This window comes from Elephas maximus, chromosome 1 (assembly GCF_024166365.1).
Source record: "Elephas maximus indicus isolate mEleMax1 chromosome 1, mEleMax1 primary haplotype, whole genome shotgun sequence".
NCBI lineage: Eukaryota > Metazoa > Chordata > Mammalia > Proboscidea > Elephantidae > Elephas > Elephas maximus.
In genome coordinates, this window is record NC_064819.1 from 93213113 (window position 1) to 93237782 (window position 24670).

The window sequence follows — 24670 nt, forward strand, 5'->3', positions numbered from 1 at the left end:
AGAACCAGCTTCCTCTGTTGAGGAGCGAGGCCCTGGACTGCTGTCTGGATAGGATATAGAGAGAGGTCTTTAACCCGAATATAAATGAATTGAAAAAGTGCTAAGGACTAGACTCCTGAAGGAGCCCTTATGGCTTGCTGATTGATTGGGTGGATGGACGGACGGACTGACGGACGGACGGATGGATGAATGATCTGGCTATTCCCAGCTCCTAGACCCCACACCCTCAGGGGCTCTCACTCACTTGGGACAGCTGTGCGGGAGACACATGCAGCTCACGGGGGTGTAGAGCAGATCCTCAGTCCAAGCACGAAGCCCAGAGCTCACACAACACCTCACACATGGAGCAGTGCAGCTTGGAGCTGGCATCAATGATAGGGTAGGATAAGGGGTGGCCCAGCCCAGTGACCACCTCTTCTTCCCACGCTTCCCACCCAGGCTCTAACTCCCCTTTCTCTCAGCCCTCATCCTCTCCCCCAGTTTTCCCAGCTCCTTAGGCCCACCTGGGCCTCCAAGCCTCACCTGGCGCCCAGTACAGCAGGGCCCAGAGCCCCAGCAGCTGTGGGGTCTGCACCTCAGCTGGTCGTCCCCTGGAGCTGCTGGAACCTGGTTATACAGGGTGAGAAGTGGATGGGAGGCTGGTCCCACCTCAGGGAGGGAGTGGTCCTTCACCCGCTCTGAGTGATCTGAGATGGTAGACTGGGGCTTCTGGGTGGGGCTGTCCAGGATCCATGTTGCATTGAGCCTCCCTTTGCCCACCCACTCCAGGTATCCAAGGGTACCCTTTATGGTCCAGAGACCCTCATGGCATCCACCATTCCCTATAGTATGTGTGGGAAGCAGGGGAAAAGTGGAGATAGGGGCAGATCAGCAGAATCCTTAGAACTCATTCTGTTCTAAGAGGTCCAAAGATTAGAAATAGGATGGAAGTTACAGGCAAACCAATTTCCTCAGCTTCAACTTAAGAATTTTCTTCTAATAGAGCTATCCAAAACTGCAAAGTGTGGCTTTGGGAGGACAAGTCCTTGGCACCTGGCCCTCGGTCCCCGGCAAGCCGTTTGTTGAACTGCAAACAGGATGGGAGGAAAGAGACCTGATGACACAGCGAGGAGGGGGTACAGGGTTTGCTGGGTAAGACATGGGGAGCAGGCTGCCTCTCACTCCCTGTGGGAATAAGCCAAGCAAGGAAAATCAAGGGTACTGATGATGAAACCATGCAGGTTGGGCTTGGAAATCAATAGAGCAGAGTAGGTGAAATCAGGTTCTAGGAAACCCATTGCCATCGATTCCGACTCATAGCAACCCTATAGGACAGAGTAGAACTGCCCATAGGGTTTCCAAGGCTGTAAATCTCTACAGAAGCAGACTGCCACATCTTCCTTCTGTGGAGTGGCTGGTGGGTTCATACCACTGAACTTTCAGTTAGCCGAGTGCTTTAACCACTGCACCACCAGGGCTCCTCAGGTATTAGGAAATGCTTTGCAGACAACAAAGCTTGTAAACAAGAAGAGGCAGCCATGGGCTTCTTGGGTGGTTGTATACAGGACGGACTGAGGAAGAGGGCAGTGGCCAGGGAGACTGCTGAGCAGACTGCACAGTGGGTGGTGAGAATGCCAGGCACGCCAGGGAAGGGTGAGGCTCGGTGACCCGCTGCATGAGGACAGAGTAGAGGCTAAAAGCCTGGGGTACAGTGGATGGGGAGGGATAAACTGGACCACCTGGGAGTAGGGTGCCCCAAGACCCAGTCCTTTGAGGCCTCAGCTGTCCCTACTGCCAGCCCTGGCTCCCTGGACATTCGGGAAGTCACACAATCAGCCAGCCAGTAGAAAAAATACCTTTTTATTAATCATTAGGAATAATTCACTCATTTAATGCAGGGTTTTATACTGGGGAGGGGCGGGTACTGCCAGGTGGAAGAAGGGAAACGTGCAAGAGGAACAGTGAGAGGGGGATGGTCCCCACTTTCACAAACTATAAACAGCAACATGAATGGAGAATCACAAATAAGAGGGTCCCTCCTCATGCCCCCTCCCATCCCAGTCCTCCAGAATGAGTCCCAGCGTGGTCCCTATAGGTGCCAGGGCATCTGGAAGCTCTGGGCCGGAAGCGGAGTGCAGTGTGTGGCCTCAAAGTTGTGCAGATGCTTCCGAGCCTGAGGACAGAGGCCAGGGGGGCAGGGGAGGTGGGTGGGCGGTGAAGTGCAGAGCACTGTGGGGAGCAGCAGTGTGGACACCCTGCCCAGCCCCTGCCCTCTGAGCCCACCACCCGCTCCACGCAAGCTGTCATCCCAGCACCTTCTTCCTGCTTCTCACCCCTGAGCTCACCAGAAACAAAGCCAGCTGCCGCCGTCCCTCTGCACTCATGTCCTCCCCTGCAGAGAGGAGAGGCTCAGACACCAGCCATCCATCTGGGATTCACCCCCTCCCCCCTCTCCTGCCCCAGGACCTCCTTACCCACACTCCAGGGGAAGTCGGGCCCGTGTTCTGCCTGGTAGGAGCGGAGGACAGACAGACACCAGTCCTCTTCCACCTCCCACCGGCTGTAAATCGAGGCTGGTCAGGGAGAGAGAGAGGAGGGCGCATCAGCACCCGGCCTTGCCAGGTCCCCCCTCAAAGGCCTTGCTGGATCTGTTCTCACCTTCCTCCAACTGCGAGGAGGCCTCCAGCCACTGCCTCACCACTTGCAGGCCCTCCTCAGCCATCACGCGGGGATACCTATAAGGGATCCAAGAGAGACAGTTAAGACGGAATTCTTTTCACTCCTCATCCCTGGACCTTCCTTCCTGCCCTTCCCTGTGCTGGGTACACATACACACGTGCGCGCGCACCCACACACACACACACCGGCTCTCACCGATGCTGCAGGAGCTTCAGCAGGAGGTCGTTGCCTCTGTTGGACATGACGTCCTCAGGAACCCTGAGGGTGAGAAGGCCTACTGGAGAGGTCTGGAGGCTGGGAAGCAAGGGTCTGGATACTGGGGTTGCTGGTGGGCGAGGTGGGGGAGCAACCTCCTAGCTCTCTCTGGGGGCAGAGGCTCCCAGGCACTCACGTGGTGGTGATGATCTCATCCTTGGTTCGCCGGATCAGTAGCACAGGGCCCTGGTACCTTCAGCAACGACAGAGCAGTGGGGAGGCAGAGTACGGAGACAGGTGACAAAAGGCCTACCCCCGCCCCCACCCCTGCACTGGCTGCATTCTCCCCTCCCCTAAAGCAAGGCTCATAGCTAGCCCTTCACCCAATATTTAATTATGGGAATTGCTCAAGTCAAATCTGCCCTGGCTGGTGGATCCCCTGATGTGCCAGGCATTAACTTTTGGGCTGCCAGATCATGAGGCAGTCCAGGGTCCCAGGGGACCTGGGGAAGGTTTAGGCCAGCTGAGGTGGTGGGAAAGTCACTCTGGGGGATGACCAAACCCATTGCCATTGCCATCGTCGATTCTGACTCATAGTGACCCTATAAGACAGAGTAGAACTGCCCCATACAGTTTCCAAGACACAGCTGGTAGATTCGAAATGCCAACCTTTTGGTTAATAGCTGTAGCTGTTAACCACTGTGTCACCTGGGCTCTGTGTAGGGGGTAGTGGCCATTTACCACCTTGCACTTTAGCACTACTTTCAGTATCTGCCCACCCAGCAGAGCTGTATGGGGTGTGTATGCTGGACACCAGTTGCACTTACCTGCACAGCTGCTCTGCGTTGTTCAGATTGAGGTGCTGCCTCACGGTCCTAGTCACCAGCCCCCCTAAAGTGGAACAAAGGGGAAGGGATGGCAGAGATAAAAACCCTGCCCAGCATAAAGGTCTCCATGTTCATGGGCCTCAGAAGGCTGAGGCCCTCAGAGAGAACACCTTAGTTGCCACCCATGGAAAAGGGAACCATCCCCACTTAGAATAGCTCCCAGTTCCAACCCACCCCTTCCCTGGAAGGGCAGGCACGGGAGCTGCACTCACTCCAGCTGTCTGGCATGACTTTCAAGGCCAAGGGTACCAAGTCATCAAAGGAGGCATCCAGGATCACGGCACTAACATCTGGGTAGGACATGGCTGCCCACGTGGCTGGTACCAGGACAGGAAAGAAGGATGAAGGCTGAGGGGAGCTCCTGCCACCACCCTGCCCTAGTCCCACTGACCCTATGGCTAACCCCTTCCTTTCTGCTATGTTATCCCTGGTCTCTATTTAATCCCTCACTTCACTCAGCCAGGCACCATGTGGAGAGGCTAGAGCATGAACCGACCATTCTTGGAAGTACATTGAAGACAAAAGGCGGAGGAAACGTTCACTTTCTCTAACTTTCCTACCCCGGGTCTCTGGTTTACTTCTCCTTTTTTAATAATTAGGCATAAGGGTGAAAGGAAATATGAAGCATGTACGATACTCTCTTCCAGGCCCACTTGGAGATCCCACCCTCCTCCCGGTCTTCCTTGAGCTCTGCCCCATCTTGTGCATTTCCCCACCTTGCCTGTGATAGCAGAGTGGGCAGAAAAGTCCTATAGTGGTGGAAGGGGAGGGAGGATGGTACCCGTGAAGCCACCGATGGACCAGGCGTAGATGATGATGTCCTGGGGCTGGAAGCCTAGGCGGTGGATGGCAAACTGGACCACTGCATCCATGGCGTTGGCCTCATTCTGTGGGAATGGCACCCCCTGCAGGAGGAAGGACAAAGGCAGGAGGAGTGTATCAACACCAACAGCTGGCTCACCCACCACCAGTGCCCTCCCAGACCCTTCCTACAGCCACCTGGCAATAGATGAGAAGGTGTAGAAGACAAGGATGGTGGATGGAGCAGCTCCTCCCAGAAGACAGCTGTTTACAAGGAGATCCACCTCATCCTCCCACTAGTGCCTTCCTAGCCTCCCTGCCCTAGGCACCCAGGTCACAGGGAGTGGGAGGCCCCACAGAAATGTACAACCCCCTTCTTCCCTCTCCTGAAGAGAAAGGGGGGTGTTCTCTCCAGAGGGAGCCAAACCCTATTTCAGGAAAAGGAAGGAATTCCAGAGAGGGTCTCACCGTGCTTCCAGCAAAGCCTGGATGGTTCCAGCCCAGGACTGAATATCCAGCTATAACACAGGAGGAGAGGGAGACGGAGACCTCAGCTCACGCCCCTCTCTCCTGCCCTGGGGGAAGGAGCAGAAGTACCACGAGCTCTAAACACTCCCCAAGCCCAGAGGCAAATGACTCCAAGCCTTCCCAGAACTAGGGGATCACGCCAAAGGCTTTGAGGCAGCAGAAGGGAGGGATGTGTGGTTGTATGCGGGCGTATGTGTATGAGTAGAGACAGAATAAAGATTATGGTAAGGTTAGGGGTATAGCCCAAGGGGAGACATGGAAAGTTATCAAAATCAGGGAGTGGACTGAATTTTCCCAAAGGTAAGGGACTCCAGAGAAAGCGGAAGTCAGGCTCCAGGGAGGTCGTATCAGCGTGGGAAGGCGGAGACATTCTGTTCCAAGGGGCAGAGACAAGAGGGCTGAGCCAGGGCCTACCTTCCAAAGGTGTAGAGACGCAGCCCACCTCATAGAACCCTGCGTTGCCCTCACAGCAGACAACCTGTGGGGAAAAAAGTGGAAAGACAGGCTGGGAAGGAGCCAAGCTGGGACTGAAAATCCCCCTCAGCAGGGAGGGTGCCTGGTGGGAGCTTCACAGTGAGAGGAAAGCAGATTCCTGTTCTCTCCAAGGAGAAAAGACACTTCTCATTCCACAAAGCCCATGAAAATGATAAGCAAAATAGATGTAAAGCTTCAGCAAACCTGGCCCCCAGAGGAAGACAAATGGTTGAAATTGCTAAACCATCTAGTAAGGTGCCCATTTTTCCTTGGAAGACCATAAGTGGATCTCTCTAAGAAATGGGAAAAAGGATATTTTTTTTGCCTTTATAGTTTTTGTATCTGTTTTTTTTCTGTAGCATTTTTATGTATGTCTGCTGTGTGGTATGCAGACTGTTTCTCTCTCCTTCTCTAGGCTCCAACCTTATGGCCAGATAAACTCACTAATTCCCAAGCTGAGGCCCAGAGATGCGGGACATATACAGATTCTCACAGCAGTTGAGCAGGGCCGCCACTAGAACCCAGCTCCCTGGACTCCTGACTCAGTGCTCTTTCCCGGGCTGCTTCAGAGAGGGGAGACTTTGCAGCCAGGCTCCACCACTTACTATCTGTGTGATAATGGTAAGCTTATTCCGTGTCTCAGTTACATCATCTGTACAATGGGCTAATATAAACAATACCTACTTCACAGGATTGTTGTGAGGGTTAAACACATGCCTTGCATGTGGTAAGTGCTGTGTACATTTTTACTGTTATGATTATTACTCGTTGGTCCTTGAATGTCAACTGCTACTTCTTCATCTATTTGGAGTGGAGCTGGGAGATGGGTTATACCAGGTCAGCTTCCTCAGGGTTGCTGTGGAACTGGGTTGCCCAGAACCTCTACTGCCCTCCCCACACTCCACCTTTGGGCTCTCCATTCCCACTCACCAGCTTCTGTCCCTGAGGCTCAGCTGTTCCCCGCCGGTCCACAAACATGGTATCAATCTCATTGCCATCACAGGCCAGCAGCTTTGCCCGACGTCCGTTATACTGGATGGGGAAGATGCAATGGCAGGCTGTGAGGGGCAGAAGAGCCACAACCCTGTGGGGAAGGGGTGAGGAGGAGACAGGGGAGCCTCACCTCTTCCACCAGCCGGGCTTGGCCCTGCAGAAGCACAGGCCTGAGGGCCTTCTGGAGCAGGTACACGGAGCCCGGGTACAGCATTCGGCGCCCCAGGGTGTGTGCCACCAGGTAGCTACAGGAAACATGAGGTTAATGACCTCCAATCCTAGTGAGGCTCAGGGACCATCCTGGGCACATCCCAACTCAAAGACTCTGGGGCCTGCTGCACCCTTGACCTTTAGAGCTCCGCATTCCTCTTTCAGGACTTAGTGAGGTAATACATGTACCAGGCTGGTGTTTTTCAAACTATTTTTTACTGCAACCTTTTTAAGATACAAATTTTGTATTGTGGCCTAGTACACACATATGTACATATAATTCTGAAACGACAGTTTTATGAGATAATACTTTCTTTATACAATAAAAGAAGCCCTAGCAGTGTACTGGTTAAAGTGCTTGGCTGCTTACTGAAAGGTTTGCAGTTCAAACCCAGCCACTCCATGGGAGAAGGATATGGCAGCCTGCTGCCGTAAAGATTACAGCCTTAGAAACCCTATGGGGCAGTTCTACTCTGTCGTATACAGTTGTTCAGAGTTGGAGTCAACAGCCACAAGTTTGGTATATATAAGGAAAACCAAAGCTATTATCAGATACAATTTTGTTAATTTATTTACCAGTTGCCACACACATGGTGATTCCGTGTATGTCAGAGTAGAATTGTGCTCCACAGGGTTTCCAGTGGCTGACTTTTCAGAATCAGACTGTCAGGCCTTTCTTCTGACGTACCTCTAGGTAGACTCCAACGGTTAGCACCCAAGCGTGTTAACTGCTTGTCACTTAGGGTCTCCTTGTTAATGTATAAATATTACTTAATGGAAGTCCTCAAGTAAAAAATACTGGGTTTTTTTGTTTTTTTTAATTTTTATTGTGGTTTAAGTGAAAGTTTACAAATCAAGTCAGTCTCTCATACAAAAATTTATATATACCTTCCTATATACTCCTAGTTGCTCTCCCCCAATGAGACAGCACACTCCTTCTCTCCGCTCTCTATTTTCGCATCCATTCGGCCAGCTTCTGACCCCCTCTGCCCTCTCATCGCCCCTCCAGACAGGAGATGCCAACATAGTCTCATGTGTCTACTTGGTCCAAGAAGCTCACTCTTCACCACTATCATTTTCTATCCCATAGTCCAGTCCAATCCCTGTCTGAAGAGTTGGCTTTGGGAATGGTTCCTGTATCAGGCTAAGAGAAGATCTGGGGACCATGACCTCCAGGGTCCTTCTAGTCTCAGTCAGACCATTAAGTCTGTAAACAATACTTTTAAAAAATGATGGCTGTAATTCCCTCAATTGATTTCAAGATTCACTCATGGGTCAAGATCCCTAGTTTGATAAACACCAAACTAGACTGGAAACTCCACTGGGGCAGGGACCTGGCTGTTTTGTTCAATGAGATATCCCCAATACCTGCCGCGAAGTAGATACCCACAGCCTGGGGATTAGGAACTTAATAAACATTTATTGAGTAAATGTACAAATCTAGACAGATAACATGTGGTAGGCACTGTTCTAAGAAGATGATCAACCACTTCTGGTTAATCTTGAGGTAGGATTTGTCCCAGAACAAAACTGTACAATCCCATACAAGATCTCCCTCAAAACCCTAAATCTGGCTCACACCTTTGACCAACGAGCACTGTCCAACAACCACTAAGTCTATCTCCTTCCTTCCTTAGTATTCTAGAAGCTACCTCCTAACCCCCAACAACAAACAGTATCTGCTTTTTATGGATTGAATTGTGCCCCCCCAAAATTTGTGCTATAAATCTTAACCTCTGTGGGAATGAGTTCTTCGTTATGTTAATGAGGCAGGATTAGTATAGGGTGTTCTTGAGCCAATTTCTTTTGAGATATAAAAGAGATTAAACAAGAAAGCATAGATGTGGGGAACAGAGATGCCAAGCCACAGGAAGATCACCCGGCAGCAGAAGCTCAAAGAGGAAGGACTTTCCTCCAGAGCCTACAGAGACAGAAAACCTTCCCCTAGAGCCGGCACCCTGAATTCAGACTTCTAGACTCCTAAACTATGAAAAAATAAATTTCTGTTTGTTAAAGCCATCCATTTCAATTATGAGCCCAAGAGACAGAAAGGGCCACATAAACCAGACTATATCTGCCTGAGACCAGAAGACTAGATGGTACCCAGGAGACTACAACCGATGACTGCCCTGACAGGGAACATAACAGAGAACCTCTGAGGGAGGAGAGCAGTGGGATGCAGACCTCAAGTTCTCATAAAAAGACCAGACTTAACGGTCTCACTAAGACTGGAAGGACCCTGGAGGTCATGGTCCCCAGACCCTCTGTTAGCCCAAGACAGGAACCATTCCCAAAGCCAACTCTTCAGACAGGGATTGGACTGGACTATGGGATAGAAAATAATACCAGTGAAGAGTGAGCTTCTCGGATCAAGTAGACACATGAGACTATGTGGGTAGCTCCTGTCTGGAGGAGAGATGAGAGGGCAGAGAGAAGGAGTGTGCTGTCTCACTAGAGGGAGAGCAACTAGGAGTATATAGCAAGGTGTATATAAATTTTTGTATGAGAAACTGATTTGATTTGTAAACTTTCACTTAAAGCACAATAAAGATAAAGAAAAAAAAAAAAAAGCCATCCGTTTATGGTATTTCTGTTATAGCGACCCTAGATAACTAAGACACTGCTCTACTATAAGACATGAATGGTTGCTGTTGTTTCTTCTGTCATCATCAGTACCCACAACTGCAATGTATTTGGGCTTTCCTGTGTGTCTCAGGCACACAGGTGGAAGCTCTTCTGACTATGTTACCACACTTAGGCTCCTCAACAACCCTGTGAGGCAGGTTATTCAGGGATGCAGAAACTGAGGCACACAGGGGCCAACTAGCTCACCCAACTATCTCCCTAGCAGTAGGGCCAGGAGGGCACATCACTGCGTACCAGACTCTGCTTCAGGTACAGGCTATGTGTCGTCTCCCCACCCCCAACCTCACACCTTCCTCTGCCTCATCAAAAAGAGCCTTTGTGTCAGAGAGAACTGTGTTAACATCCCAGCTCTTTGTTCACTATCTGTGTGACTTGGGACCTCCTGAGGCTCTTTATTTCACACGTAAATGTGGATAAAACCTACCTTACCACAAATAACACATAAAGCACACAGCACTAGGCCAACAAATGACAGTTACCTCACAATGGAACACCCAGTCCCCGGAGCCCTCACCCCTTGTCCCCTCCACCCCAGCTGGCCTCTCCTCTCTGCCCTTTCCCACCTGGTGATCTGACAAGGGAGCTTCTTGACCTGGTTGAGGAAGGTGTCCGCTGTCCCCCGGTGCAGGGGCTCTGGGCGAAGCAGGGCCACACCCCGGCGGGAAGGGCCCCCTCGGGACTCCTTCCTGAGGAAGGGAAAGATGCAGGGAAGGATGGGGTCAGGAGCAGCAATCTGGATGTCTGAGGTCCGGAGGACGGTGGGGTCTAGGAATGAGGAGATGGTGCTGGAAGGCAGGCACTGGAGCCCAAGAGGGGGATGGAAGTGGGGGGAGGGACAGGGAGGTTAAGGGATTATCTGGAATGGTTCCAAGGGAGGGATAGAGAGCAAAGGAACTGGGGCCTTACCGGCTGCTGGGCTCTTCCCAGTGGAAATCTACTGGCCAGCTCCTGAAGTCAAAGTTGTAGTTGGCGAGCTGCCTCTGTGGTGGGCAGGGAGAGAGAGGTGAGTGGTGGGGCAGGGAGAGAGAGGTGAGCAAAGGGAAGCTGAGAACTAGGGAGGCCCACTACCCACCCTCAACACCCTTGCCATCCAGGGACTGGGCCCACACATCACTGGGAGACCAAGCAGAGGTCAACACCCTTCCTGTTCTCAGATGGAAGGCTCTGATGTGGCCTGAAAAACCAGGCAAGGGAAGATGCCTTATAGGTATCAGGACTGGCCTATGTGCCCTCTTCTAGCTGAGGAAAGCTAACATACACTCTTTGCTTTTCTAAAAATCTAAGACTGACCCACCCCCAGGAGGGGGAAGGGTGGCTGGAGGTGCTGGTGCTTCTGAGGGAGGTGGGGGAGGGTCTGCTGGCTGGTCGTGCTACCTTTCCCATCTGGGGTCTTTTACCCGGAGCTGCTCTGTAGGCTCAGAAATCCCCAGGGGATCAAACCAACTGTGCCAAAGTTAGGTGGGAGAGAGAAGGTGGGGCAGTCACACCCACAGTGGGCGCCTTTGCACCCCGGCCCCTGTTTTGTTTTTTTTTACTGTGTTTTAAGTGAAAGTTTACAGTTCAAGTTAGTTTCTCCTACAAAAATTTATACACGCACTGTTATGTGATCCTAGTTGCTCTCCCTATAATGTGACAGCACACTCCTCCTTTCTACCCCTGATTTCCTGTGTCCATTCAACCAGCTCCTGTCCCTTTCTGCCTTCTCACCTCACATTCGGACAGGAGCTGCCCATTCAATCTCATGTATCTACATGAACTAAGAAACACACTCTTCATCAGTATCGTTTCACGTCTTATAGTCCAGCCTAATCTTTGTCTGAAGAGTTGGCTTTGGGGATAGTTTTAGTTTGTGCTAACAGAGAGTCCAGGGGCCATGTCTTCCGGGGTCCCTCCAGTTTCAGTCAGACCATTAAGTCTGGTCTTTTTTAGTGAATTTGAGTTCTGCACCCCCCTTTTCTCCTGCTCCGTCACGAATTCTCTGCGGTGTTCCCTGTCAGGGCAGTCATTGGTGGTAGCTGGGCACCATCTAGTTCTTCTGGTCTCAGGCTGATGGAGTCTCTAGTTTATGTGGCCCTTTGTCTTGGGCTAATATTTTCCTTGTGTCTTTGGTATTCTTCATTCTCCTTTGCTCCAGGTAGATTGGGACCAACTGATAGATCTTAGGTGGCCACTTGCTAGCTTTTAAGGCCCCAGACACCACTCACCAAAGTGGGAAGCAGAACATTTTCTTAATAAACTTTGTTATGCCAATTGACCTAGATGTTCCCTGAAACCATGGTCCCCAGACCCCCACCCCTTCTACTCTGTCCCTCGAAGTATTTGGTTGTGTTCAGGAAGCTTCTTATCTTTTGGTTTAATTGGGGCCACCTTTTGAATGACGCTCTCTCTGACTGTTCCATCCTCATGGCCACCTCCCTTCCCTCAACTTCTGCAGCCACAGGCCATGGCTGCCACACAGACCATCTGGGCCTGTGGTCACACCACTGAGTCCATATGCTTTCTGAGGGCAGTGAGAGCTGGGCCTTACAGGGCTGTGTTCCTTCTCCCACCCCCAGAGTTCCCAGCACTCTATTTGGAGGGTGGTTTTTATTTTCTGCCAGAGAATTTTTTTTCTTACATTTTCAAAAATGACTAAGAGAGAGCAATAGAAAAATTGTACAAAAATATAAATGAAAAAACAAAACAAAATGAAGAAAAGCACATTTCAGGCAGGCTCTGCACAGACCTGGACTTGAATCCAGTCTTGGCTACTTCATCGCTCTGTGACCCTGGAAGGGGTACTTAACCTCTGTTTGCCCGTGCTTCCTCGGATGTACAAACGAGGATAATAATGCCACCTCACATGGCTGTTGTGAGAATTAGAAATGGTGGATGCAAAATGCCTCAGACAGCGGCGTGGTACAGAGCTTTATTACACAGCTCTGTAAACAGTAGTGTGATGCAACCAGTAATATGATGATGGTGATCATAAACGTTTGATCCCAGAAATCCCCTCGTAATAGGAAAGAGCTTCATGGCACCCCAAAGCCTCTTCTTAAAGATAATCACACTCCAGCACCAGCTGGGCTGGCACAACTCCAAGGACACTCTGCCCTGGCTTTTCTCCCTCCTGGCGCCACACTGTGCTCCCAGGCACAGGAGTGGACATACCTGTCCATCTTGTCCTATGCCCAAACAAATCTAGCATGATGTTCAACTCACAAAGCAAAAATAAGCAAACACTCACAGAACTGAGCTATTGTGACAGAGAGAAAGCTCCCTTCTAATAAACATTCCACACTCTACATCTAGACAATTCTTGCAGATGGAGGGTAGAAGAGTTGAAAACTGTTCTAGCAGAAAACTTCATTAGAAAGGGTAGGGAGGAAAAACTCCTCAGGTGAACAGTTCACTTATGGAGGGGAGAAATGTACAAGCAAACACCCTGCATGGTGGATGGCAAAACACCTCTATTGGCAGAAGCCGGCACCTGGTGCTCCAGGGAGGTAGCTGAGGAAGCTGCTGCCAGGGCACCTGTTTGGCACCTTTCCTAGAACCTCTCACCTTGTTTTCTGCGGACTGGTTCCTATGAGTTGCTTCCAAGATGGTGATAAACTGTCGGTACTGGGGGTTGGTCCAGCGACCAATGCCTGGTAGAGAGAGATAGAAAAGAGTGTTAGGAAAACTGGGAAACGGGATGCCCAGGTTTTAGGAAAAGAACTGTGGATGGGCAAGGAGAAGGTCCTGGGAGGAGAAGTAAGAGAAAAGGGAGCTAAGGGCCTGGGATCTGGAGAAACAGGTTTTCCTCTACATCAAGCAACTGGCCCACAGGATTCCTCCTCTCCCTAACTTCTTCAGTTTGTTTCTTTGTAGACTATCAACCTTCCACCTTCTAGAATGTTCATTCTCCCCAATCTTAAAATACTGTCATGTAACCTTGCTAACATCAGATTTCCCTTCTTTCACTGCCACCCTTCTCCAATGCTTGCTTTCTGTCTCTTTTCTATATGTTCCATTGTTCCTTAACCCCCTGCAACCTGTCTTCATAGTCTCTCACTCTTGCCCCATAATTACTTCCTCACTGAATTCGATTCCCCTTTGTCAGTTCTCATCAACTAAGCCACTCAGCACTCTTCCTGTCCCTTGAAAGTCCCTCCTCCTCTGCTTCCTGGGCCCGTCCTGGGCCTCCTTTCAATTCCTGGATTGCTCCTGCTCTGCCTCCTTTCTACATTCCTTTCTCAAATGGGAGTAGCCCTCAACACTTAGTTCTTTTCTCTCTTTGCTGGCCCCCTTAGTGATCTTGTCCACTTTCCCTTCCCTGCTGTGGAGTCCCAAACCTCCATCCAGTCACTGTTCTACACGTGGGAGACACAGCAAGAAACAAGACCCAAGCCCCAGGTCCTCACAGAGCTGGCATTTTGGATGGGAGTGGATAATACATCATAATGTATTTATGGATATGTATTTATGGATAAATGCATTAGTGTATTTATCCATCCTATGATTCATGGCCATCAGAGTGGTTTATAGTTTTAAATTATTTACGATAAACAAGTAAATAAGGCAATTTCAGAGAGGGATAAATACCATAAAGAAAACAAGACCAAAATGAACTTATCATCAAGGGTAAGTCCCAAAACAATACAGAGAGAATGAAGTAAGCTGCAGACGACTTTGTATGGATCGATGCCATTTATGCCAAAAATGTGAAACGTACAAAATAATTTTACACATCGTTTAGACACCGTATTTCATTGATTCTAAGACACATTTTTTTTTCACATTTGAAAATTCTGAAATCAGGATACGTTTTACAATTAATGACAGCTTAGATTTGATGAAATGAGGTTTACAGTTCGTAAAAGTATAAAATTCTATATGTAAAAGCATTAAAAAAAAAAAAAACCTACACCAGATGACAGTGGTTACTTCTGGAGAAAGAGGAACATCGGATTGGGAAGGAATTCAATGGGAACTCCAACTCTATTGGTAATACTTTATTGACAAAAAAAGCATTTGAAGCAAATGTCACAAAACATTAGTATTTTTGTTCTTTTTGGTATTTTGTTCTCTGGACTTTTCTGCATTTAAATTTCTTTTTCTAAACTAAAAATAAAGGAAATAAAACGAAACTGAGCAGTGGGAGCTGCTTTTCGATGGGGTGCTCACAGAGAAGCCTCTCTGAGAAGGGAGCCCCACCCCACAGAGATGTGGGGGCTGATGCCATAGCCAGAAGGTCTTCACCCCAGACCCACCCCAACTGCAGTCACCCAGCACCCACCCTTCTCTACGCATCACCCTCACCCGGTTTTCACCATCTGTACCTGCCCGAGATCAAGGATTTGCTTTGTCTATTTTTTTAAATTGTGAGATATAGCATACATACATAAAACATATTCAGCTTAAAAAATACAAAGCAAACATTCACGTTACTACCACCCAAGTCAAGGAAGACAACGAAGCCACCCCGCCCCCCGAGTCCTCACCATCCTATACTCTCCTCCTTCCCCTGCAGGGTAACTGGTGACCGCTCTCCTGACTTCAAGATAATCATGCCCTTGTTTTTCTTTAGTGTTTTGCCACTTACATGTGTCCCTTTTGAACTTTATATAAACGAAAACATTCTGCATAAATTATTTCGTGGCCAGCTTTCTTCATTCAACATGTTTATAAGATTTATCTGCATAATCGTCTTACCCCATCTGGAGCAAAGGAGAATGAAGAAAACCAAAGACACAAGGGAAAGATTAGTCCAAAGGACTAATGGACCACAACTACCATAGCCTCCACCAGACTGAGTCCAGCACAACTGGATGGTGCCCGGCTACCACTACTGACGAATGTTCTGACAGAGATCACAATAGAGGGTCCTGAACAGAGCTGGAGAAAAATGTAGAACAAAATTCTAACTCACAAAAAAAAAGACCAGAATTACTAACGTGACAGAGACAGAAGAAACCCTGAGAGTATGGCCCCTAGACACCCTTTTAGTACACTAATGGAGTCACTCCTGAGGTTCACCCTTCAGCCAAAGATTAGACAGGCCCATAAATCAAAATGAGACTAAAGGGGCACATCAGCCCAGGGGCAAGGACTAGAACGCAGGAGGGAACAGGAAAGCTGGTAATAGTTTCCAAGGTCGAGAAGCAGAGAGTGTTGACATGTCGTAGGGTTGGTAACCAATGCCACAAAACAATATGTGTACTAATTCTTTAATGAAAAGCTAATTCTGTAAACCTTCATCTAAAGTACAACAACAACAAAAAAATTTATCTGTGTAAGTCGGTGTAGCTCTAGTTCATTCATGTGCATTGTTATATGGTATTCTGTTGTATGACTATACTGCATAATGTATTTATCCATCCTATAATTCGTGCCCATCAGAGTGGTTTACAGTTTAGGATTATTATAAACAATGCTATGTGCTGTATTCTCACACAGATATATTATTTACACATGTGCAGGAGTTTCTCTAGTATATACCTAGGAGTAGAATTATAGGGTGCACCTTTTCAAGATAATGGCAAACTTTTCTGCTAATTATTTTTTCATATTTATGACTAAAGCCCTTTAAAGAATAAATTACGCCTTAGACCATTCTCAATTATTTCCCCTCAGAAGCTAGCACCAAATTGTATTTGCAGAAGGTATTTAACAAATATTTACCAATGATGGACAACTCCAAACCGGGCTACCCCTCCACCTACCTCGGAGGCAGGCCACTCCTGCCAGCAGTAGTAGCAATGTCCCAGCATAGTGAGAGAATGGCACCACTTTGGACAAACTCAAGTAACCTGGGGAGGGAAGAGGGAACACATACATGAGAAGCTCTCCCCACTACCCCTCAGCTCCTCTTCCCAATTGGGTCCCAACCTCTGACCCACACCCTCACTTCAGGACAGCTGCACCCTCAGAGGAAGAAGATGCCTGACGGAAAAAGGAAGCCAAGCCATCCTTACAGGCCCCCATTCTTCTTTAAGGGGCCGGCTCATCTGCCAACAACCTGCCCGCTTCCTGCCCACCACCTTTGAAACCACACTGACCTTTCCTGTACAAGTAGAAGAAGGCGAAGGGAGAGGAGTAATAAGAGATGGACCAGAAGACTGAAGCCTGCATCAGAGAGACGGGGACAGGCAGTCAATATACATACGTGCTTGCACGCATACACATACGCACAGTTTTGCCATTTCCAGGCCTAGGCTCTGAGCAAGGTAGATAAACTGAGGGATGTCACATCAAGTGCCTATTGCGTACATAACAACAAGTACACGGTAGGTGCTCATATTTGTTGAAAGGCAGTGTGTCAGAGCATAACAGAGGCTAAGAAAACTAGACTCTCCCCCTACCCCCTGCGCCGCCCAAGTCACCTCTGGACTCCATCACATTTAAAGGCAAGTCCCTCTTTCTACTCAAGTTAATCAAGCTTTCTCAATTGGCCCTGCTCAGGAGAGCCCTGGCCTGGTCCCCAAGAGATGCACAAACATCACCATAGGAACCCAGCCAGAGAAAACAGCTGTCTCTGCAGCCAAAGAGGTTAGTTGCCAGGGAGGACAGGTCACTGGGGACTGCAGGACTTATAATCTACAGATGGTCCCGAGAATAAAGATGTTTTCCTCATGGTTCAGGCTGCCCCAGAGAAAGTGGTGCTCCATACCAGAGGGGAGTACCAAGTGTGTACAATGGAGCGTGTGTATATGTTGGACAGTTCTTCTGCAGAGCCCAGAGCAACCCTCATCCCCAGGTGCCGCCTTCTTCTAGTCTGGGAAGGATCAAGCTCAAGAGTGCAGCTGGGTCTGAAAAGATGCAGTGAGCCCCAAATGCCAGGGCAGACATACCAGTGCCAGGATGCTGTCGGCATGTTTCTCCAGGGCACGGGGCTGATAGTACGTATCCTGCCAAGGCAGATAGGCTAGTTAAGGACCATACCCATTGACATGCCTTTCCTTTCCCTTTCAGAAGTCCACAGGTGTGTCCTCTGATTCTGGCCTCCACAGCTATCTCTCCTGGGACACCCCTCACTTGGCCCCCATGGAAGACCTTCTTCACCACCACCAACCCAAGCTGATTTCCCACCCCAGACCAAAAGAACAAGCACAGGGAGCTGGACTTGGAAGCAAAAGTGAAAGCAGCATGGGGGGACTTTTGCTCCTTCTTCACAACCCAGTTTCAAATGGGTTGTGAACTTGTGTATATGAGGAGAGGGGTTAACGAAGAAGGAAAAGACACGTGACAATTTTTACGAGGGAAAGAGGAGCATTACCTATAGGGCAGGTTGATTAGGAAAGAGACAAACCGTGGGGACAACTGTGGCAGTGGCAGTTTGTAGGGGGTAGTAAACATAATTTGGGACTACCGATAAAAAGAAAGAGGACATTTAGGGGCACAGCCTACCACCATCCCCAGCTTTCATGAATGCAATGACTGGAGTCTTCAGGTTAAACTGGGAGGAGGGGGGCGGATACATGATATGTTGAAGAAGTCATTTTGAAATTCAAGGCCAGCGTAGAGGGAAGATAAAAGGAGCTGGGGGATGATCCAAGAGGCACCGAGGAAAAAATTGGGAGTTTTAAGGAAAAATACGCCAGCCCCCCAAGCCGCGTAGGGCCTCATCTAGGATTTAAGAGTCAATTAGGACTGGCCGGAACCACGACAGGCAGGGTGCGGGGCCACAGAGAGGAAAAAATCAGGAGTGGTAGTCGGAATGAGAAAGCGGTGCGCAAACAGCTATAAAGGAGGCAGCCTGCCTATAAGCGTGACTGTAACCCAGGAAGCACAAAGAGCTCACAGTTTGCGGACAACTGGCTTGACAGTCTCCCCCTATTTCCAATAATGGGCACTTTGGGGGAGCAAAGGCCGCAAAGAGGTTTGGGCAGTACCATGTTTTTCCCCGAGGGGAAAGTCGACTCACCCAGGAGCTGGAAGAGGGGGTGGTGACTGTAGCTGGAGTCACAGGGACGCCGGACGGGGTCCTTTCGGAGTCCCTTTCTCGGTAGATTTTGTAGAGCCGGGGGCCTAGGACACAGCTCAGCAGCTTCGCCATGGCCCCGGCTCGGGCCGCCGCTCTTTCGGCAGCGGGTGCCCCTGCTGGCCCCGCCCTCCCCCAGCCGCTGAAGTATTGCGTGCCCTTGACGTCAGCGCGTACTGGCTCCGCCTCGTGGCGAGTGGGGACAGTTTCAGCGCTTTTCGGAAGGGGTTCGTGCAGTTGAACCTACGGGGTCAGCAGGGGTCTGGAGCTAGTTGCCCGCGTTTGGAACGCGGAGTGTTAGAAAATTATTCGGCATAGTTAAATGGTTTTTTTTTCCTGTCCCTTAATACTTAGCACTCTCTCGAGCGAGAGTGAAAATGAGGGGTAAGATCAGGAACATTTGACAAGAACAAAAAGATGTCTAGGAATAAATCTAGTAAAAGAAATGCAAGAATTTATGAAGAAAATTATGAGAAGTTGTTGAAAGAGGTAGAAGGCGGCTCGAATCAATGGAGAGCTACACCATGGTCAAGGAACCCTGGGGTCGCAGTGGTTGATTGCTGGGCTACTAAGGAAAAGGTTGGCCTTGCCTCTGTGGGAGAAAGACCTGGTGATCTGCTTCTGTAAACAGTACAGCCAAGAAAACCCTATTGGGCAGTTTTGTTCTAACAAATGCGGTCCCTATGAGTTGAAAATCAACTCCAGGGCACCTAACAGCAACAACACCATAGACAGTGTTGTAAAGATGTGTGGGATATTTGCAAAAAGGAAAATGAGTGAATTCACACTCATAATCACAGACAAATCTCAAACCATAGTAGTGAATGGGAAAGGAAGCCACAATATACATACCGCATACCATTTAAAGCATAAAATTCAAAAGCACATAAAATGATCAAGCAGGTGAACCTAATTTAGAAAGTGGTTACATAGCATAAAGGATCTTTGACTGAAATTCTATTTCTTAATAGGTTTGTTTTTCTTTTTTTCTTTGTACGTTACCTGTTGCGATTGAATTGATTCGGAGTCACGGCCACCCCATGTGTTTCCGGGTAGAACTTTGCACCATAGGGTTTTCAAGGAAGTACATTGCCAGGACTTTCTTCCATGGGGCTGAGTGGATTCAAACAGACAACCTATCTGTTAGTAACGGAGTACAAATGGTTTGTGCCACCCAGGGACCTTACACCTACATAATATATAATCTCCTTAGCTTTTTATTGGCGTAAACTCATATGCAGAGAAGTGTACCAATTGACTATTTCCATGTAATCAACACCCAAATCATAAGTGGATCGTTACCAGCATCCAGAAGGCCCTCTCCAGCTCCCTACTGGTTGCTACCCCTAACCCCAAATGGAATTACTATCCTAACTTCTAACCCCATAGATTAGTTTTGTCTATTTTTGTGCTTTACATAATATAATACCTACTATTTTTGTCTTGTTGTATTTACTCTCATTATGTGAGATTCAATCTTGTGTGTCCTTGTGGTTTGTTCAGTCTCATTGTTGTCTATTATACAGTTATTTATCCATTACACAGTTGTACATCATTTCTTTTTTTAACCATTTTTTTTTATTGTGGTAAGTATATTGGAAACCCTGGTGGCATAGCAGTTAAGTGCTATGGCTGCTAACCAAGAGGTTGGCAGTTCAAATCTGCCAGGCACTCCTTGGAAACTCTATGGCACAGTTCTACTCTGTCGTATAGGGTTGCTGTGAGTCGGAATCGACTCGACGGCAGTGGGTGTGGTTTTGGTTTTTGGGTAAGTATATTAGGAACAAAACATTTGCTATTTCAGCCATCTTCATGTGTTCAGTGGCATTAAATATGCTTATCAAGTTGTTCAACCATCACCATTCACTCTTTCCAAATTTTTCCACCACCCTTAACAAAAGCTCAGTGTCCCTTAAGTGTCGTATCTTCCTTTCACTCTCCCTTCTGCCTGCTCCTGGTAACACTAATGAACTTTGATCTCTATACACTTGCCTATTCTAGGTATTTCACGTAAGTGGGATCATGCAATTTTTGTCCTCTTGTGACTAATTTCACTCAGCATAATGTTTTCAAAGCATCCTGTCTTTTGTATGTTTGGAATATTTCATCAAGAATAATTTTTTTTTCCTTTTTTATTTGTGCTTTAAGTGAAAGTTAAGAATAGTTTTTAAAATAAACAAGCAGATCTTAATAATGAATAACACATTACAAAGTATTAGAACTGTATGAAGATGTGCCTTGAGAGAGTCCTGTCTGGGGCAGAGGCATGAGTCAGTGACCCCTTCAGGCCCCTGCTCTCCTTCTCCTTGAGTAATAGCTTTATACACTCATAGCTTCAGGAGAGATCTGTGATGTGCCATTCAACCACAGGGCAAGTCATTTTAAAGCATTTGTGGGGTGCTAGCTGGGTGCCCAGTCTTGTGCTGGGTCTCATGTAGACAAACATGATGACTCAACTTCTTTGCTCATGGTTGGTGTCTCTTAGGGTAGAAGAGAGACCACAGAATGTCCCTCCAGACTGGTAACAGGTGGACAGCCATGACCCCTTCTGTGCAGGCTTCTTAGCATGGAGAGTCTTTGATCTGAGTCCCTCAGCTAAGATGGAGTCAGAGGGGTTAGGAGGTCATTTGCAGAACAGCCTAGACTGGGTCCTTCTCCTTTTCCCCCTCAGGACCAAGAGGTAGTTGTCACTTTTTCCCCAGTGGACAGGCAGCTGGACTTTATCTCCCCAGCATTCTCATCACCACCAGAGGCCCATGTCATTCCAGTCCAGGGACTGTGGGCCTTTATCTAGTCTCTGTTTCCTCCCTGGCAACATCAGGTCCCACAGCAAGAGAACTTGGCAGGCTCCCCATGGCGGTCTTATTCCTCTTCCTTCTGTTCCTATGCCAACCCTCCCAGGCTGAAGCAGGTAAGAAGTAGGAGGTGGGAAAATTCTTCAGCTATTCCAAAAGTTAGAGAGATAGCTGTTCTTTCTCCTTAGAGTCCTGGGGGAAGCATCTGACCCAAGGAGATAGATTTACCCCAACCAACCTCGCCTTGCTTGTGGTACTGGAGAAGTTCCAGAGACAGTGAGGGTGCAGGTCACATAGTTTCCTTTAGAAGATAAGGGATGGACGAGTAAATGCTTCCAGAAAAGGAGAAATGAGAGAAAGAGAGGTGGGTATTTGTTAACTATTGCAGCCTTTTCCCTTTTGCCTTCAGATCCCCTCACTGGCTGCGGAAAGGGGAAAAAAGCCCTTAGCCTCTTCTCTCCACTTCTTTTTTTGTAGTTGTCACTTGAGGAATGTGCTCACCAGCCTGGCTAGTGTTGAAAAAAAAAAAAAAAATGAGGCACCCTAAAAGTGGACGAAGCCAGGGTTTGGAGGTTGAGTGGGGGGTTGTTGATCCTGTGGAGGTCTCTGGTCTCACACAACCCTCTCCCTACAGAGAACATCCAGGCTATCTATGTGGCTTTGGGGGAGGCGATGGAGCTGCCATGTCCCTCACCACCCACCCTGCATGGGGACGAATACCTGTCCTGGTTCCGCAGCTCTGCAGCAAGCTCCTCTACCATGCTGGTGGCCCAAGCCCAAGTGGCCAGACCAGCCCCAGACCCTGTGAAGCTTGGAAGGGAATCCAGGCTCAAACTGCTGGGGAACTACTCTCTGTGGCTGGAGGGGACCAAGGAGGGGGATGCCGGGCGGTACTGGTGTGCAGTGCTGGGTCAGCACTACACGTACCAGAACTGGAGGGTATATGACATCTCTGTGCTCAGAGGTAAGCGGGGGCATGCAAACCAGGGCCAGTGGGTCTGGGGAGGCACAGGCAAGGAACTGAGGGGTCTCCTCTTTCCCCACAGGCTCCCAGTTATCTGCAAGGACTGCAGATGGATCCCCTTGCTCTGTTCTCCTGTGCTCTGTGATCCCTTCCAGACGCCTGGACTCTGTGACTTGGCTGGAGGGGAAGGGGCCCGTGAAGGGCCGGGTACAGTCTTTCTGGGGTGAAGGGGCTGCCTTGCTCTTGGTGTGCCCCGGGGAAGGGCTTCCTGAGCCCAGGAGCCGCAGACCAAGAATCATCCGCTGCCTCATGCCTCAGAACAAAGGGGTCAGCTTCACCCTAGCAGGTAAACTGAAGGAGGAGATGGGAAGGGATGATGGCTAGAGGAGGAGGCTAGACAGGAGGCCAACCCATTATTGACCAGGTCAGAGAGTGACTTCTGGTGGAGCAGACCATTGCCTAGAGGAGGGGGACTAGGGTAATCTGTGATTTTTTAGACTATCCCATAGCTCAGAGGGAGAAACTATGAGTTATTGCTGGGGGAGCTGTCTTTTCAAGAAAGGATATATGCACTGACGTTATAATGGCCCATTGTTAGTAAAGGCAGAAAGGGAAAAAATATATATAATTGTTTTACAATAAAAAGTCTATTATACAGAGAAGGAATGCTATTGGCTGTAGAATAATCCATTTACAAGGCAGGAGAGAGAAGTGAATGGCCTTTATTTTAGTAAGCAAAAGCCAATGAATGGGCAGTGACTGGGCCTTATTTACCTCTTCTTGCCCAGCACTTAATACGGTGTCTGGTACAGGGTGCTTGCTCAGCAAATGTTTATGGAGTGAATGAATGGAAGAACGAATAAGTGGAAGGCTCTTTAACTATTTTGAAAGGATAGTTTACTATAAAGGGATGAAGGAAAAAAGCACAGTTGCCACTGGTGCTCTCATCTGGAGTTAGTTATCCTTGTGTGGTCAGGAGGACAATACCATTCTCTACGAATGGTGGCTCATGGGGTCAGGGTGAGAGGCCTGGAAGGGGACAAAGTGGGTAGCAAGTATTGGGGGCCGGGAAGCTCATGAAGTCATCTGCTGGAAGAGCCCACTAGACTATGAGGGAAGCTTCTCTTTGGGGCAGAGAGACAGCCCCCCTCACTGCCTCCCTCCCCACCCCTCTTGTCTTGCCCTTACTACAGCTGCTGGGGACGCTTCTCCCACCCCTTGTGCCCGCTCCACAGGCTGGGATATCTCCTGGATCCTGATGCTGCTGCTCGCAGCAGGCCAGGGAGTCATCATCCTGACCCTCAGCATTGTGCTCTGGAGGCACCGGGTTCAGAGAACTTCATGCAGAAGTGGGTCCCTCCCTCCCAGAGGGAAGGAGAGAGTGTATGGGTGTGGGCCCTCACATCTCACCTCTGTAGCCTCTTCTCTGGGGGAGGGGGTAGCAAGGAACACAGATTTGGGTTGTCTGGTGACTCATCTTCCCCATCTTCTCCACCCTGTATGGCTCCTTCTCCCCAGATGCCTCGATTCCTCCGTTCAAACCCGAAATCCAAGTCTACGAGAACATCCATTTGGCCTGTCTTGGGTAAGGAAAAACTAGAGGGCAGAGGCAGGTCTGCCCAGAGGGGACTGAGAATGGAGGAGGAAACACTGCGGGTAGGGGTTCTTGAGGAGGTGAGAATGGAGGTTTGTTTTTTGTTTTTTAATTTTTCTTGTGCTTTAAGTGAAAGTTTACAAATCAAGTCAGTCTCTCACACAAAAACTTATATATACCTTGCTACATACTCCCAATTGCTCTCCCCCTAATTTTTTAATGAGACAGCCCGCTCCCTCCCTCTACTCTCTCTTTTCATGTCCATTTCACCTGGAAGTATTTTTTTTTTTAATTAATTTTTCTGTTGTTGCTGAAAAAAATACACAGCAGAACATACACCAATGCAGCAATTTCTACGTGTACAATTCAGTGACATTGATTACACTCTTCAAGTTGTGCAGCCGTTCTCATCCTCCTTTTCTTAATTGGTCCTCCCCCATTAACATAAACCCACTGTCCCCTAAGGTTCCTATCTATTCTTTCAAACTGCTGCTGTCTATTTGATTTCATATTGATAACTCTTAAAAGAGCATAATGCTCAAGGCAGGCATTTTTTACTAGTTAAGCTAAACTATTATTTGGTTTTAAGAAGGCTTCAGGGGATATTTTTGGTTTAATGTTTAAAGATTATCTCAGAGCAATAGTTTTGCTGGTTCATCTAGCCTCCATGGCTTCAGAAAGTCTGGAGTCCAGTGAGAATTTGAATTCTTTTCTGCATTTTCCCCCTTTTGATCAGTATTCTTCTATAGAAGAGAATGGAGGTATTTTTTAACCTGGTTCTCTGTTTCACAAATTCCACAGCCCACCTGCCCCCAAGACCAGGTGATCTTGGTGACATCTCCTGCTGGCAAGTGTGACCTGCTATCTCCCTGGCCATTTGGCACTTGAAAGATTCCACAGTGAACTTGATGGTGGGGGGGGGGTGCGCTGAGTGTTGACTCCTCAGTCCGGCTGGTCTCCAGCTGCCAACTGTGGTGGGGA

The 24670-nt window shown here is 48.6% G+C and overlaps 2 protein-coding genes across 2 annotated transcripts; one reads left to right on the plus strand and one right to left on the minus strand.

Annotated features, from left to right (window-relative positions):
- Positions 1 to 1823: 1823 nt before the first annotated feature.
- ABHD16A (abhydrolase domain containing 16A, phospholipase) lies at positions 1824 to 18469 on the minus strand. The gene is made up of 20 exons (XM_049888871.1): positions 18280 to 18469; positions 17207 to 17263; positions 16415 to 16481; positions 16079 to 16165; positions 12936 to 13021; positions 10299 to 10372; positions 9956 to 10078; positions 6667 to 6781; positions 6474 to 6575; positions 5484 to 5547; positions 5010 to 5059; positions 4522 to 4645; positions 3953 to 4057; positions 3681 to 3744; positions 3050 to 3106; positions 2854 to 2916; positions 2638 to 2714; positions 2454 to 2552; positions 2325 to 2371; positions 1824 to 2152 (listed from the first exon to the last, which is right to left on the minus strand). Exons 1-20 carry the CDS (start codon positions 18409 to 18411, stop codon positions 2069 to 2071), a joined length of 1677 nt encoding a protein of 558 aa, XP_049744828.1. The 5' UTR covers positions 18412 to 18469; the 3' UTR covers positions 1824 to 2068.
- Positions 18470 to 21189: 2720 nt separating this feature from the next.
- Positions 21190 to 24670, plus strand: LY6G6F (lymphocyte antigen 6 family member G6F). Its single transcript, XM_049875143.1, has 6 exons — positions 21190 to 21247; positions 21766 to 22095; positions 22178 to 22441; positions 23289 to 23444; positions 23614 to 23680; positions 24491 to 24670. The coding sequence occupies exons 1-6, from the start codon at positions 21190 to 21192 to the stop codon at positions 24513 to 24515; spliced, it is 900 nt and encodes a 299-aa protein (XP_049731100.1). The 3' UTR covers positions 24516 to 24670.